This window comes from Rattus rattus, chromosome 1 (genome assembly GCF_011064425.1).
Source record: "Rattus rattus isolate New Zealand chromosome 1, Rrattus_CSIRO_v1, whole genome shotgun sequence".
Classification (NCBI taxonomy): Eukaryota; Metazoa; Chordata; class Mammalia; order Rodentia; family Muridae; genus Rattus; species Rattus rattus.
The window spans coordinates 264213978-264227057 of record NC_046154.1 but is presented as its reverse complement, the minus strand read 5'-3'; the positions used below and the strand labels follow the sequence as shown (position 1 = coordinate 264227057).

The following is a 13080-nucleotide window of genomic DNA, read 5'->3' as shown; positions in this document are numbered from 1 at the left end:
GCTCCAACATACAACAAAGACATACATGCTCCACTATGTTCATAGCAACCTTATTTGTAATAGCCAGAAGCTGGAAAGAACCCAGATGCCCTTCAACAGAGGAATGGATACAGAAAATGTGGTACATCTACACAATGAATTATTACTCAGCTATCAAAAACAATGACTTTATGAAATTCATAGGCAAATGGATGGAACCAGAAAATATCATCCTGAGGTAACCCAATCACAGAAAAACACACATGGTATGCACTCTCTGATAAGTGGATATTAGCCTAAAAGCTTGAATTACCCAAGATAACAATCCACAGACCACATGAAGCTCAAGAAGAAGGAGGACCAAAGTGTGGATGCCTCAGTCTTTCTCAGAAAAGGGAACAAAAATATTCATAGGAGGAAATATAGAGACAAAGTTTGGAGCAGAGACTGAAGGAAAGGCCATTCAGAGCCTGCCCCACCTGGGGATCCAGCCCATATACATACAGCCACCAAACCCAAACAACATTGCTGATGCCAAGAAGTGCATGCTGACAGGAGTCTGATAATAGCTGTCTCCTGAGAGGCTCTGCCAGAGTGTGACAAATACAGAGGCGAATGCTAGCAGCCAACCACTGAACTGAGAACGGGGTCCCCCATTGAAGGAGTTAGAGAAAGGATTGAAAGAGCTGAAAAGGCTTGCAACCCCATAAGAACAACAATGCCAACCAACCAGAGCTCCCAGGGACTAAACCACTACCCAAAGACTATAGATGGACTGACCCAGGGCTCCAACTGCACATGTAGCAGAGAATGGCCTTGTTGAGCACCAAGTATAGGGGAATGTCAGGGTGAGGAGGCGGGAAGGGGTGGGTGGTTGGTTGGGGGAACACCCTCATAGAAGAAGGGGAGGGGGATGCACTAGGGCGTATATGGAGGGGAAACTGGGAAAGGGGATAACATTTGAAATGTAAATAAAAAAATACCCGAACAAAGAAAAAGAAAAAGAAAACATGACCTGAGAGATACAATGGCCCCAGGGTACCTGCCCAGTGTGGGGGTTTTCATATGCAAATTGCCGAGGACTTGGAGCTATTGGGGTGGAACGTTGGCTCAGAATATGTCTGTTGGTGGGTAATTCTTCTGGAAAAGATGATGGAATATAACTGCAGTTTTCTGTCTCATTGAGCATTCTGTATGAGTTCATGTCATGTGATGACTATAGGAAAAGAAAAATTAAGATCACTAAAAGTACAGAAACTAGAAGTCAACATAATACAACTAAAATGAGTAGGAAAGAGTGTGGTTATTACTAAAGAGGACGTCCTGAGGAAAGGCAAACCATTAGCAATTCATGGAGGCCCTTAAGATCCTAAGCTTAGCCACTGAGATCCTGAGCTTAGTCACTGGGATTCTGCTTAAGAACTCTGCTTTTCCATACAGCCTTCCTCCCTCAAGTTCCTTTTCTGAATGTCACCTTCTAATGACATAAAATCTTAGAAAGCAGATGACAGGATTGCCATGGCATTTTATTATTTCCTTCAGCTTCCACAGCCTTTCTGATTTAACTAACATAAGCCTGATGACTCAAGCATATGTAAGAATAATTAATATGGCATTGGACATTAATGAGAATTTCAAGCTTTAATAAACCTGTGCATTTTCTAATTCATTATGATTTTATGTGCAAAAATAATTGCTGTACTTTGGAAATCATCTTGTCATAGATATGAGTTCCTAACATTTAATATAAATAATCTTTTCATTACATTTGACAAGATGAAGTGATCAGTGATCCTGTGAACCTAATAAAAGGCTCCCTTAGCAGGCGCTGTGAGGATGATCTATTAATAAGCTTCTTGTTATGCAAGCATAAAGACCAAGTCTGACTCCCGACACCACATGAGGGAGCCAGGTGTGGCAGTGCACACTTGGAATCCCAGAGGTGGGGAGGCAGAAGACAGGGTGATTCTGGAACTCACTGGTTTCAGTCAGTGTGACCAAATCAGCCAGCTCTAGGTGCAGAGACAGACCCTGTCTCAAAATTCAAGTTGGAGAGTGAATGACCTCTGGCCTCTCGGTGCAAACACACATATGCTTCTACTTACTCAATTCCACGGACACTCACACACACAGATAGATAGATAGATAGATAGATAGATAGATAGATAGATAGATAGATAGATAGATGGATGGATGGATGGATGGATGGATGGATGGATGGATGGATGGATGGATGGATGGATGGATGGATGGATGGACGGACGGACAGATGATAGATAGATGAATAGATGATGGATGGATGGATAGACAGATGGACAGATGATGGATGGATGGATGGATGGATGGATGGATGGATGGATGGATGGATACCCCTTCTATAACAAGAAGAATCAAATGTTAAACATGCATGGCCACATTACATCACCAAGGTGGCTACATAATCAGAGTATTTCTTAGGAGTAAATTTCCTACATTGGAAAACTGAAAGGACCCATTTAGAAACTATAAAATTAAAGGATACTTAATTTTACCTAGTATTTTAAAAGTTAGATCATCTAAAAATGGAACAGTTGTTAAAGCAATTTACAGTTATCTTTAAAACTCACTTGAACTGGGCCAGTTTCTTCCTTGCTATAGAATCTTTGATAGGGTACACTAAAGAAAACAAAAATTTAAAGTGAAAATACAAACAGCAATAAAATGTATCTGATGCATATTAAAAGTCCATAATCTCTACATAAGCACTCAATATAGAAAACTCTGGAAACTTATTCCAGGGCCATAATAGTACTAAGTTTTGAAAAAACATATTAACCTAGGACAGGCATTTTCCGAGCACATGCACAGAGCAATGGTGAGCATCCTAATAGTTCTGTGACGCCACTGGACACACAAGAACTAGAGCTGGAAGGTGATGTCACTCTCATTTCCCAGCAAATGAGAAAGTTGACCATGTTCTGTCAGCTAACCACTGTTCCAGCTAATACTTACCTGTTCTCCACATCATCAATGCACAGTTTAGAAGGCACACAGTGAGGTGACATTGGAAGTTCTAAATTATGCTTTCTTAGGGGGATTTTCAAATCTCTATTCATATTCACATGAGTTGGTCTTTTCATGGTTTCTATAAAGAAAAATGTTAAATAATAATTTTAAAATAGAGGTTTTTAAATCATTGTTTGCTATATCATTCTTCAATCAATGATACATTAATGTTCTTCCAAGACATGTTCTATGTTCTATGTATGCTATTACAGGAGCAGATTGCTAACAACTATTAATGAAATTAAATTTTTTTTCCTGCTTCAATTAAGGGGCTCTACTAATACATGCTAATCTTTTCTTTCCCAGTTACTAAACTATATCAGATACTGTGTTATATACCCTCATACTTTTTCTATTTTAGCACTTTGCACACTTTATTACATTTGATTAGCATTATCTCCCTCAACAGACTTTAAACTTTAGGGCAGTAATTCTCAATCCCTTTGGAGGTCAAATGACCCTTTCACAGGGGTCACTTAAGACCACTGGAAAACACAGATATTTACATTACAACTCATAACAGTATAAAAATAAAGTTATGAAGTAGCAGTGAAAATAGTATTATGGTTGGGGGGCACTAAAACATGACAAAATGCTGTACTAAATTGCAGCCTTAGGGGTCACAGCATTAAGAAGGCTAAGAACCAGTGCTTTAAAGGAAGGAGCCTTATATATTTTGATGCAAGTGAGATCTAGGAGGAATATTCCCTTTCTGCACAACCGCCTCTCTTTGGACCAACATCTGGTGCAGAGGTAGCCATCTGAGCAGATAAGTGAATCACAGACTTGTCCCTGGCTCAGTGCAGCTGTCTAACTGCTGCAGTCCAGCAGTGCCAGGGGCGACTTCTGGTGGAACTGAAACATTTGGAAGGAGAGAAAGGATCCGTATGGGTCAACTGAGCATGAAAACTACTGGTTCTTAGGACCAGGTTTTAATCGTTCCTGATGAAGAAAAATTGAAAGATGAGGTTTCCCACTTGCCAGAGAAATAATATCACTGGGTCCAAGTTCCTAGCCAAGGTCTCTGAGACACGGTGTACCACTGCCCTGCCTTTGGAATGTCTGCCATGAGCAGCCACCACGTCATAATGACGTCTTGCTTTCTCTTTGATACCCGTGTGCGTAGTATGTATAACTGTTCTCAGGAAGCACAGGTTGAATGGGTGTCAGCCCAGGAAGGAGGCGACACAGCCTGTAACACATTCCAAATGTGCTACCTTGGCATTTGAGGAAGCTGAAGAAAGAGGAAGAACAAGCTTGCCTGTCCTTCTTCTCACAGGAGGTCATTTCTGTGACCTGTCCCTAAGAGGCAATAGATGCTTCCTATGAGAGGTGCCCCTCGTAGACCTGAAGGACAAAGTCTTTGTTTGTCCGGGATGCAGTGCTGGGACTGAGCCTAAGACTGTGTACAATGCACCGTGGTCAGTATCCACTCTGAACACTCAGGACCTCAGAGGAGACCTCGACAGACTCGGATGAGCTCAGCTTTGAGTCCAATTGAGTCACCCTCTTTGATTCATTCATGATTCTCGACAGATATTCATGGTTTTTTCACACTTAGCACTAAAAAGACACGGGTTTAACCATTTCTTTGGACATTCATTTCCTAATGAAGGTTTTGATGTTACAGAAAAGTTATTAAATAAATGTCTTTATATTGAGGCCTCAACCATGACTCTAGCGATAGACAAGGAATATGAAAATAAGTTTATCAGTAAAGTAAAATGTTTTATACTAAAAAGATGGATAATATATTTACTCCTTCTGAAACATCATTAAGTACTTATCCATGGAGAGAAGAAATGTGTGAAAGTAAATGGGGAGATACTAATATACTGATCAACTTTGACCTTTCCTGAAAAATTGTCCTCTTTAAAGATTAGTTTTAATTTTGTGTATGAATGTCTTCCTGCCTGGAGTCTACGGAGTCCAGAAGAGGGTGTTAGACCTCCTGAACCTAGAGTCAGACACTTGTGAGCTATCGAGTGGGTGCTGGGGACCAGCATGAGTCTGCTGCAGGAGCAGACAGTGCTTTAGCCCTGAGCAACTCCTCTGCCCCAAACTGTTTCGGTTTTTATACTCTTATTTTTACAGTTTTTATAACATGGAAAATAATCCAAGATTCCTTTAAAGAGAAAAATGATTTGTTTCAGTGGAAAAGTCAAACTGTCTGACAAAAAAAGTTTTATTTTGAAGTACAAGACTCTTACAGCTAATATCCCGGAAGTGCATAAGACATTCAGGTTGCAAAGACAGGAGAAGTCACTAAGAGAAAAACCTTTTAATTATTTCTTCTGTACAAATTTCCCAAGTAGTACGAGATAATGACACATTTATTATTTTCTTCTTTCAAGCTAAACTTTGGTGACCATTTGCCTAGAAATAATATCATAATTAAAATAACTCCCTGATAAATTAACAATATCAAACAAGTTAATTTTATACAATAAACATGCACGCCAGCACACGCACACACATGCACATGCACACACACACACACACACACACACACACACACACACACACACACACACACACACACACACACACACACACACACACACACACACACACACACACACACACCACACACACACACACCACACACACACACACACACACACACACACACACACACACACACACACACACACACACACACACACACACACACACACACACACACACACACACACACACACACACACACACACACACACACACACACACACACACATACACCACACACACACACACACACACACACACACACACACACACACACACACACACACACACACACACACACACACACACACACACACACACACACACACACACACAGAGCCTAAAAATAAAATGGATAAAACAAGAAAAGATCTTAATTCAAATACTGGTTGAGTGTATAATTTTAAAAGGCAACAAAGGTTTAAAATAGATTTTCCATATGTTTGAGTTCTGAAATGTCTACCCAATTAGACAGGTAGACATTTTTATAAATTACCACATCGAGATTAAAACAAATGCTTTTGAAAGACTTACCCGATATTTCCTTCTTGGAAGATATCTGATTTACCATATACAGATTCAGGATGTCTAAACTGACAGAAGGATTCTTGACAGGTGAGAAAACGCCTAGTAATTTCATTTTTGATTTTAACTTATTTCTTTCAAAGTATTCCTAGAATAATTAAGAATTTAAAGTATTAATTTCACAACCATACAATTCGAGGCAAAGCACAAACAGGAAAATGCCCTGAGGCTACTGTGTCACCAACTGCATGTTAGCACACTTCAGACAGCACATCCCCGTTTACATGGGAAGCAAAATCAGTTATGATAGCTTGTAGCTTGCCTAAAGACTTGAAACCTGGCAGGCAAAACATTTTTCTATAATAAATAACATACTGCCCTTTATTTGAAAAAAAAAAAAAACCCTCAAAGACAAAGCAAAGTGCCACTGAAAATTCAGAGGGGCAGCCACCAAACCCAGTCACTAGTGCTGATGCCAACAAGAGCTTGCTGACAGGAGCCAAACATGGGTGTCCCCTGAGAGGCTCTGCCAGAGCCCTACTAAGACAGATGAGGATGCTTGCAGCTAACCATTGGACTAAACAAGGGGACCCCAATGGAGGAGTTAGAGAAAAGACTGAAGGAGCTGAAGGGGTTTGCAACCCCATAGGAAGAACAACAATATCAGCCAACCAGACCCCACCAGAGCTCCCAGGGACTAAACCACCAACCACTGAGTACACGTGGAGGGACCCATGGCTCCAGTCACATATGTAGCAGAGGATGTCATTGTCCAGCATCAATAGCAGGAAAAGCCCTTGGTCCTGTGAAGGCTTGAATCCCAATGTAGGGCAATGTCAGGGCAATGAGGTGGGAAGGGGAGTATCCTCATAGAAGCAGGGGGAGGGGGGAAGGGAGAGAGAGGAAAAGGGGTACCATTTGAAATGTAAATACATAAAATATCCAAGAAAAATAATACTTACAAAAGATCAAGAGGGGACAGTGACACCTTCCCAAACTTAAAAAAATTAGATGAACACCGTAAAACCAGTAAGACATGTGAAAAATATCAAGCAAAAATGTAAATATCCCATTAAACATGATGAACCAAACATAAAAAACAAACACACTTCATTTGAATGATCTATAATTCTACATTTGATTAAAGTATCTTCAAAAATGTCACCCCATGAGCAGTTCAATAATAAACTAACAGACTCTGTAGGATGAAAACATTTTTCCTTCTTGAAAGGAAAAGTCTCTTAGGTCTCATAATTGGTGCTGCTTAGAACTGAGATGTTATCTCTGAAGGCGGACAGCACAAGCTGGTGTGGCAGGAGAGGGTACATACACTAGGGGTGGAGGGCGGGCAAGGGGAGAGCAGGAGTACAGAGATGTGGAGAGAAGGAGTACAGAGATGGGGAGAGCAGGAGTACAGAGATGGGGAGAGAAAGAGTACAGAGATGGGGAGAGCAGGAGTACAGAGACTGCTTCTAAAACACATGGATGAGTCTGTGTCAGCCTCAGCATAACGATGTCCGTGTGCAGGAGAAAAGGAGGGTGGAGAACGGAACAGACGGAAAAGGAAGCGAGCCCCTCTACTTCCAGGAACACTGACTAACAGGTTTGCTTCTTCCTTTAGCTGCCACGCTGCTTCCTAATTTCCGGCCACTAAAAAGTCAAAGTGTGTGACTACAAAGATCAGGCTCAGTTTTTCTGAGAAAGTCTGCCTTGATAGAATCCACTAGAAAACAACCTAAAGAGAGGCAGAAATCTTCCAGGAAACAAATTTCAACTTGCAAATGAGCATTAAAATGAAGAGAGAGATCGCTTCTCGGCCTTTTGGCTAAGATCAGAAGAGAGAGATAGAAGCCTACAGAGCAGGCCAGGAAGCCATGGAGGAGTTCCGAGCTGAGGAGACTGGCTAGCTCTGTAGAAGATGAGGACAAGTTAAAGCTGAGTCTGACTGAGAATGCTAGGCGGAACAAGACTGCACAGGACAGCAAACTGGGAAAAGAACAGAAGGTGAGGTGTCCTTGAGACTGAAGAGCTCTCAGAGGAAAAGGAAGATCCACACAGGGCAACTCTCCATGCTTTCACGGTGACCACCCCTTTCCTCGCACTCTGTCTTTCTGAGCATATTCTGGGTCCCCTCCTTCTGGCCCTCTCTGTATTTCAGAATCTGCAGCATTCGGATCTCGGTGCTTACACTCTTCTGTAAGATGCTTGTTTTGCTCAGGGTCACAGACCTAAGAGTGACCCACGCCAACTGCATGCAGTCGACGCACTCTCTCTGCTGAGGCACTTGTGTCTTTCTCACTTGAGCCACAATTTAAGGCTCATGCTACCAATGTACTAGTGGAAATTTTAGGGTTCCTCTTGCATATGCTCCCTCTCATTCATTCTCTCTCATTTTATTCATAACAATGACCTAATTATTTAAGTATATTCTCCAAGTATAAATGTTCAAAAGAATAAGGAAAAATGAAATTATCTTCAGTCGTATTTAAGTTAGTGCTTTTTTGAGACAGAGTTTTGCTGCGGAGGTCTGAACGGCTGGAACTCACTGTGTATCCCAGGCTGAGCTTGAACACACATCAACCTCCCTGTGCTTGCTACAAATACAGAAGATGCCCCTATACTTGGGTGTGCAGTGGATTTACTAATACTAAAGAGTGACTCAGAAGTTTAATGCTGTGTTTGCTATTAGAGGGCTAACATCACTCAGATTATAATACCCTTACCTTCTGCTTTCTTCTTTCTTGTTTTATCAGAACCCTGGTCCTAAAAACATAAGCAGGATAAAACATACAGTAATTGCCATTTCGATTGAAAACCTAAAAGTAAATTCTAAATTTACTTATCAATGTAATATTTTCTACAAATATGAAAATATTTTTAAAAATCTCTGGAGTGTAATATTTCACATAAATGTCTTAGGAAGTCCAAACTGCAATAAAAACTATTACAATAATTAATAAAAGGCAAAATAAATCTGAGATTTAAAATAAGGAATGCATTAGAAATGCCATATTACTGAACCCTTCCCATCTGATAACAATCTTGGTCAACAGCTCCATTTACTCTGAATTTCTTTAACGTTTCAACATTCTGCTGATATCCCTTGGGACATCACCGAGACAAAGGACATGGTTATTTCAGGCTTGAAGGAACTCTGGAGTGTACTGACAGAGCAACTCCACCTGTATTAATGCACCAGTTATCCCAGTACTGGGTATTACGACACACACTGTAAGCCCAGTAGTTGGGATCCTGAGGCAGGAAGACCAGGAGTCTGGGGTCACCTTGTCCTGCAGAGTTGTTCTGTATGGTGAGCACCATGGTGGGAACATGGCTCTGACCACAGCTTTAGCTCACCAGTAGCCCACCCGCCTACACCCACACAGCCCTGCCTGTGACGCTCAGCTCTTAGAAAGGTGGAAGGAAGGAAGGAAATGCCTACTCTAAGTTAGTGTGGGTCGCTATAAAAACGTACCACAACTGTGTAGCTGATACTGAGACGCACAAACCTACACCCCACGGTGTGCTGCTTTGAAATGATAAGACTGAAGAAATCAATCCTCAAAAGCAAAGCCTTCCCTCAGACCTTCTCCTCATTGCCTTCCTATTTCTGCCATTTCTCCACACAGCACATCACAGAGACTGCGATTATTCTCCTCATCACAGACCTCAGAAACTAGAACCTGCTTCTATATGGTCAGCCATATGTCTAGAAATATAATAGATTTTTATATAAGAGCTGGCTATCAGAGAAATGTTCTGATCTCTGTTGTTTGATATAGATTGTGGAGTACACGTTCAATTTAGAGGCAGTCTTTTCTCATACCAGACAGGAAAGAATGCTACAAGGAGAGTCCATAGAAGACTCTCAAATAACAGGTCTTATGGATTCTTTTTTTTTTTTTTTATTAACTTGAGTATTTCTTATATACATTTCGAGTGTTATTCCCTTTCCCAGTTTCCAGGCAAACATCCCCCTCCCCCCTCCCCTTCCTTATGGGTGTTCCCCTCCCCATCCTCCCCCACTTGCCGTCCTCCCACCAACAATCACGTTCACTGGGGGTTCAGTCTTAGCAGGACCCAGGGCTTCCCCTTCCACTGGTGCTCTTACTAGGATATTCATTGCTACCTATGAGGTCAGAGTCCAGGGTCAGTCCATGTATAGTCTTTAGGTAGTGGCTTAGTCCCTGGAAGCTCTGGTTGCTTGGCATTGTTGTACATATAGGGTCTCGAGCCCCTTCAAGCTCTTCCAGTTCTTTCTCTGATTCCTTCAACGGGGGTCCTATTCTCAGTTCAGAGGTTTGCTGCTGACATTCGCCTCTGTATTTGCTGTATTCTGGCTGTGTCTCTCAGGAGCGATCTACACTTCTGCGCTTCTTTGCTTCACCCATTTTGTCTATTTGGGTGGCTGTATATATATGGGCCACATGTGGGGCAGGCTCGGAATGGGTGTCCCTTCAGTCTCTGTTTTAATCTTTGCCTCTCTTTCCCTGCCAAGGGTATTCTTATTCCCCTTTTAAAGAAGGAGTGAAGCATTCACATTTTGATCATCCACCTTGAGTTTCATTTGTTCTAGGCATCTAGGGTAATTCAAGCATTTGGGCTAATAGCCACTTATCAATGAGTGCATACCATGTATGTCTTTCTGTGATTGGGTTAGCTCACTCAGGATGATATTTTCCAGTTCCAACAATTTGCCTATGAATTTCATAAAGGTCTTATGGTTTCTACCCTCTGTTGTTATTAAGCCACACTTTCTGTGTCTAATCATTCTTCTTCACGGGTGCCAATGAATGGTTTTCTCTGGGTTTGGGGTCTTCAGTACTGAAGTTTATTGAGTCACATGAAACTGGGTAAAGTGAACATGTTACACTTCTGTCCGCAATCTGGCGTTAGTTACAGGGCTGTCAGCCCCGATCTTTAGGATGAACAGGAAAGATAATGTACTTTTCTGCCTAAACTCAAACAACAGAAATCCTCAGTTCTGGCAGCTGTGCAGACACACACCTAGCAGATGCCCACTTTCTGCTTCACAGATGAGTGCTCTAAACTCTGTTCACACAGCAAAGGGATGGGCTGGCTTTTTGTAAAGACAAGAATCCTAACAATGAAGGTTCTGCTCTTATGATTTTTACCTCATCCCTCATGTCCAAACCCTCCCACAGCACCACTGTGGGGGTTAGAAAATTCAAGTCCTAGCCTTGGAGGGTGTCAGATATTGATTGGTAAAGATATTGATTGGTAAAGAATGGGGTCCTGTAACCTGGGATGGAGGTGTGTGGGAGGACTCTGAAGCTGAGAGCTTTGAACCCAGGGATTCTCAAGAGTTTATTAGAGAATTGGTGTCTCCATCCTTAGCAGAAAGGTGCACTCCCAAGCCCACTCCTTGAAATGTTGCCTTTTCTGTCTTTGACTAGGGAAAATAACCCTTCATCGTCTGAAGTGACTTTCCCTGAAGGAAATGCCAGGCAAGACAATACTGGAGTCCATCCGAGCCCACCACTTGCTTCCTTTACACTGTAACCAATACAGGCTCAGCAGCTCAGCAGGGGGGGTAGAAAGCGCAGTCCATGAGGTGCACCACAGTAGTAAAGATCCTAAGGAGTTTGCTAGTTCATTCAAGCAGAGGTCTGAGAAGTGTGTCTGGGAGTGGGTTTTAAGGGTGTGGAATAACGGGGAGGGAACATAAAACTGGACCAGCTCAGTTTGTTTATATCGGCCCACTGAGTGGGTAGTTTTAATATGGAAGCTCACACATTTTAAAAGGTGTCAACGTTTGTTTAATGGTTGGCTGAAGGATGTGTCAAAAGATGGCATATTGAAAAGGAGTTGGAGATGCCAGATATCCCTGGCTTAGTGTTGCTGATGGGATTTTAAAGCTCGGGAAACTGCAATGTTAGCGTGGGTGGGTACACGCTCTGAGGTCTAATGCTCCACAAGGGGGAGGCTCAGAAGACATGCCCTTCACTAACCCTGTAAATCCAAAATGGCGACCATGGTGCAAGACCACTTGAAGGGCTTTACTTCACACCCTCCTGCTTGCAGAGCTTAGTGAGACCCTGCTGCTCTAAGATGAACTCAGTGCAGTTGGTTTAATACGGCTCTGAGGTAGCAGAGGCCAGGTGACGGCACTGAATCACAAAGGGAAGGTGATTACAGCTATAACAGGCAACATAGGAAGGGCAATGTCGGCACCGGCCTGACCGGTAATGGAAGCATAGGCAAAGTGAATTCTGTGGTGGCAGGACCTTTGGTAATGGCTCGTCCATCATGGTGTTTCCAGATGTGGAATATATAAAGATCCCACTGCATTCCTGTTTGATCTATAAAACCAGAGAATTTTTCAAACAAAATAGAGACCCCACTAGGTTGTGGCAAAAGGAAAGTTTGCTCTGTGAACCAATTTCCAGACTTGAACCAACTTAAAGATCCAGAACCCCTTGGATGAAGGGATGGACGGGTTCCACTGAGACAGGAGCTTGATAAAATATTTACGATTTTTGTTAGTCTTTCTCTGTCTTCCCTAGAAAGACCCAAGGCGTTTTACAAAGATAGGGTAGAAAGGGATAAAAATCAGACTTTCAGGGTCTATTGGTTCAGAACTGACAACGATTCTGGTAGACCCCAAGAAGCACTTCCCTCTCCCACAAAGTAGGGGCTTATCAAGGTCAGGCAATGGCGTTTTGTATGACCAACTCACAGTGGGTCCAGGGGTTCCCAAATTAATCCGTTAGTTATTTCCCCAGTTGCAGAATGTGTAATTGGGATAGATAGACTTAGAAGTTGGCAGGATTCTCACATTGGTTCCCTGACCTACGGAATGAGGGCTATTACGGTTGGAAAAAGTCAAATGGAAGCCACGGGTGCTTCCTCTGTCAAGGAAAACGGCGAGTCAAAGGCACTGCCACAGCCCAGGAGGGACTGCAGGAGTCACTGCAGCCGTCGCGGTGTAGCTCCACACCACTCTCCCATCTGGCCAGTGCAGAGGACGGGTGGATGGGTCCTGGAGAATGACAGTCACCT

The 13080-nt window shown here is 42.4% G+C and overlaps 1 protein-coding gene across 1 annotated transcript in view; it reads right to left on the bottom strand.

Annotated features, from left to right (window-relative positions):
- The window catches only part of C1H12orf40 (chromosome 1 C12orf40 homolog), a 58279-nt gene that overhangs the window by 23444 nt on the left and 21755 nt on the right, over positions 1–13080 (bottom strand). Inside the window, exons 3-7 of the mRNA XM_032891003.1 lie at positions 8781–8814; positions 6067–6205; positions 2971–3103; positions 2586–2634; positions 1022–1195 (exon numbers count right to left, since the gene is read on the bottom strand). Coding sequence (XP_032746894.1) covers positions 1022–1195; positions 2586–2634; positions 2971–3103; positions 6067–6205; positions 8781–8814 — 529 coding nt within the window. The remainder of the gene's footprint in view (positions 1–1021; positions 1196–2585; positions 2635–2970; positions 3104–6066; positions 6206–8780; positions 8815–13080) is intronic.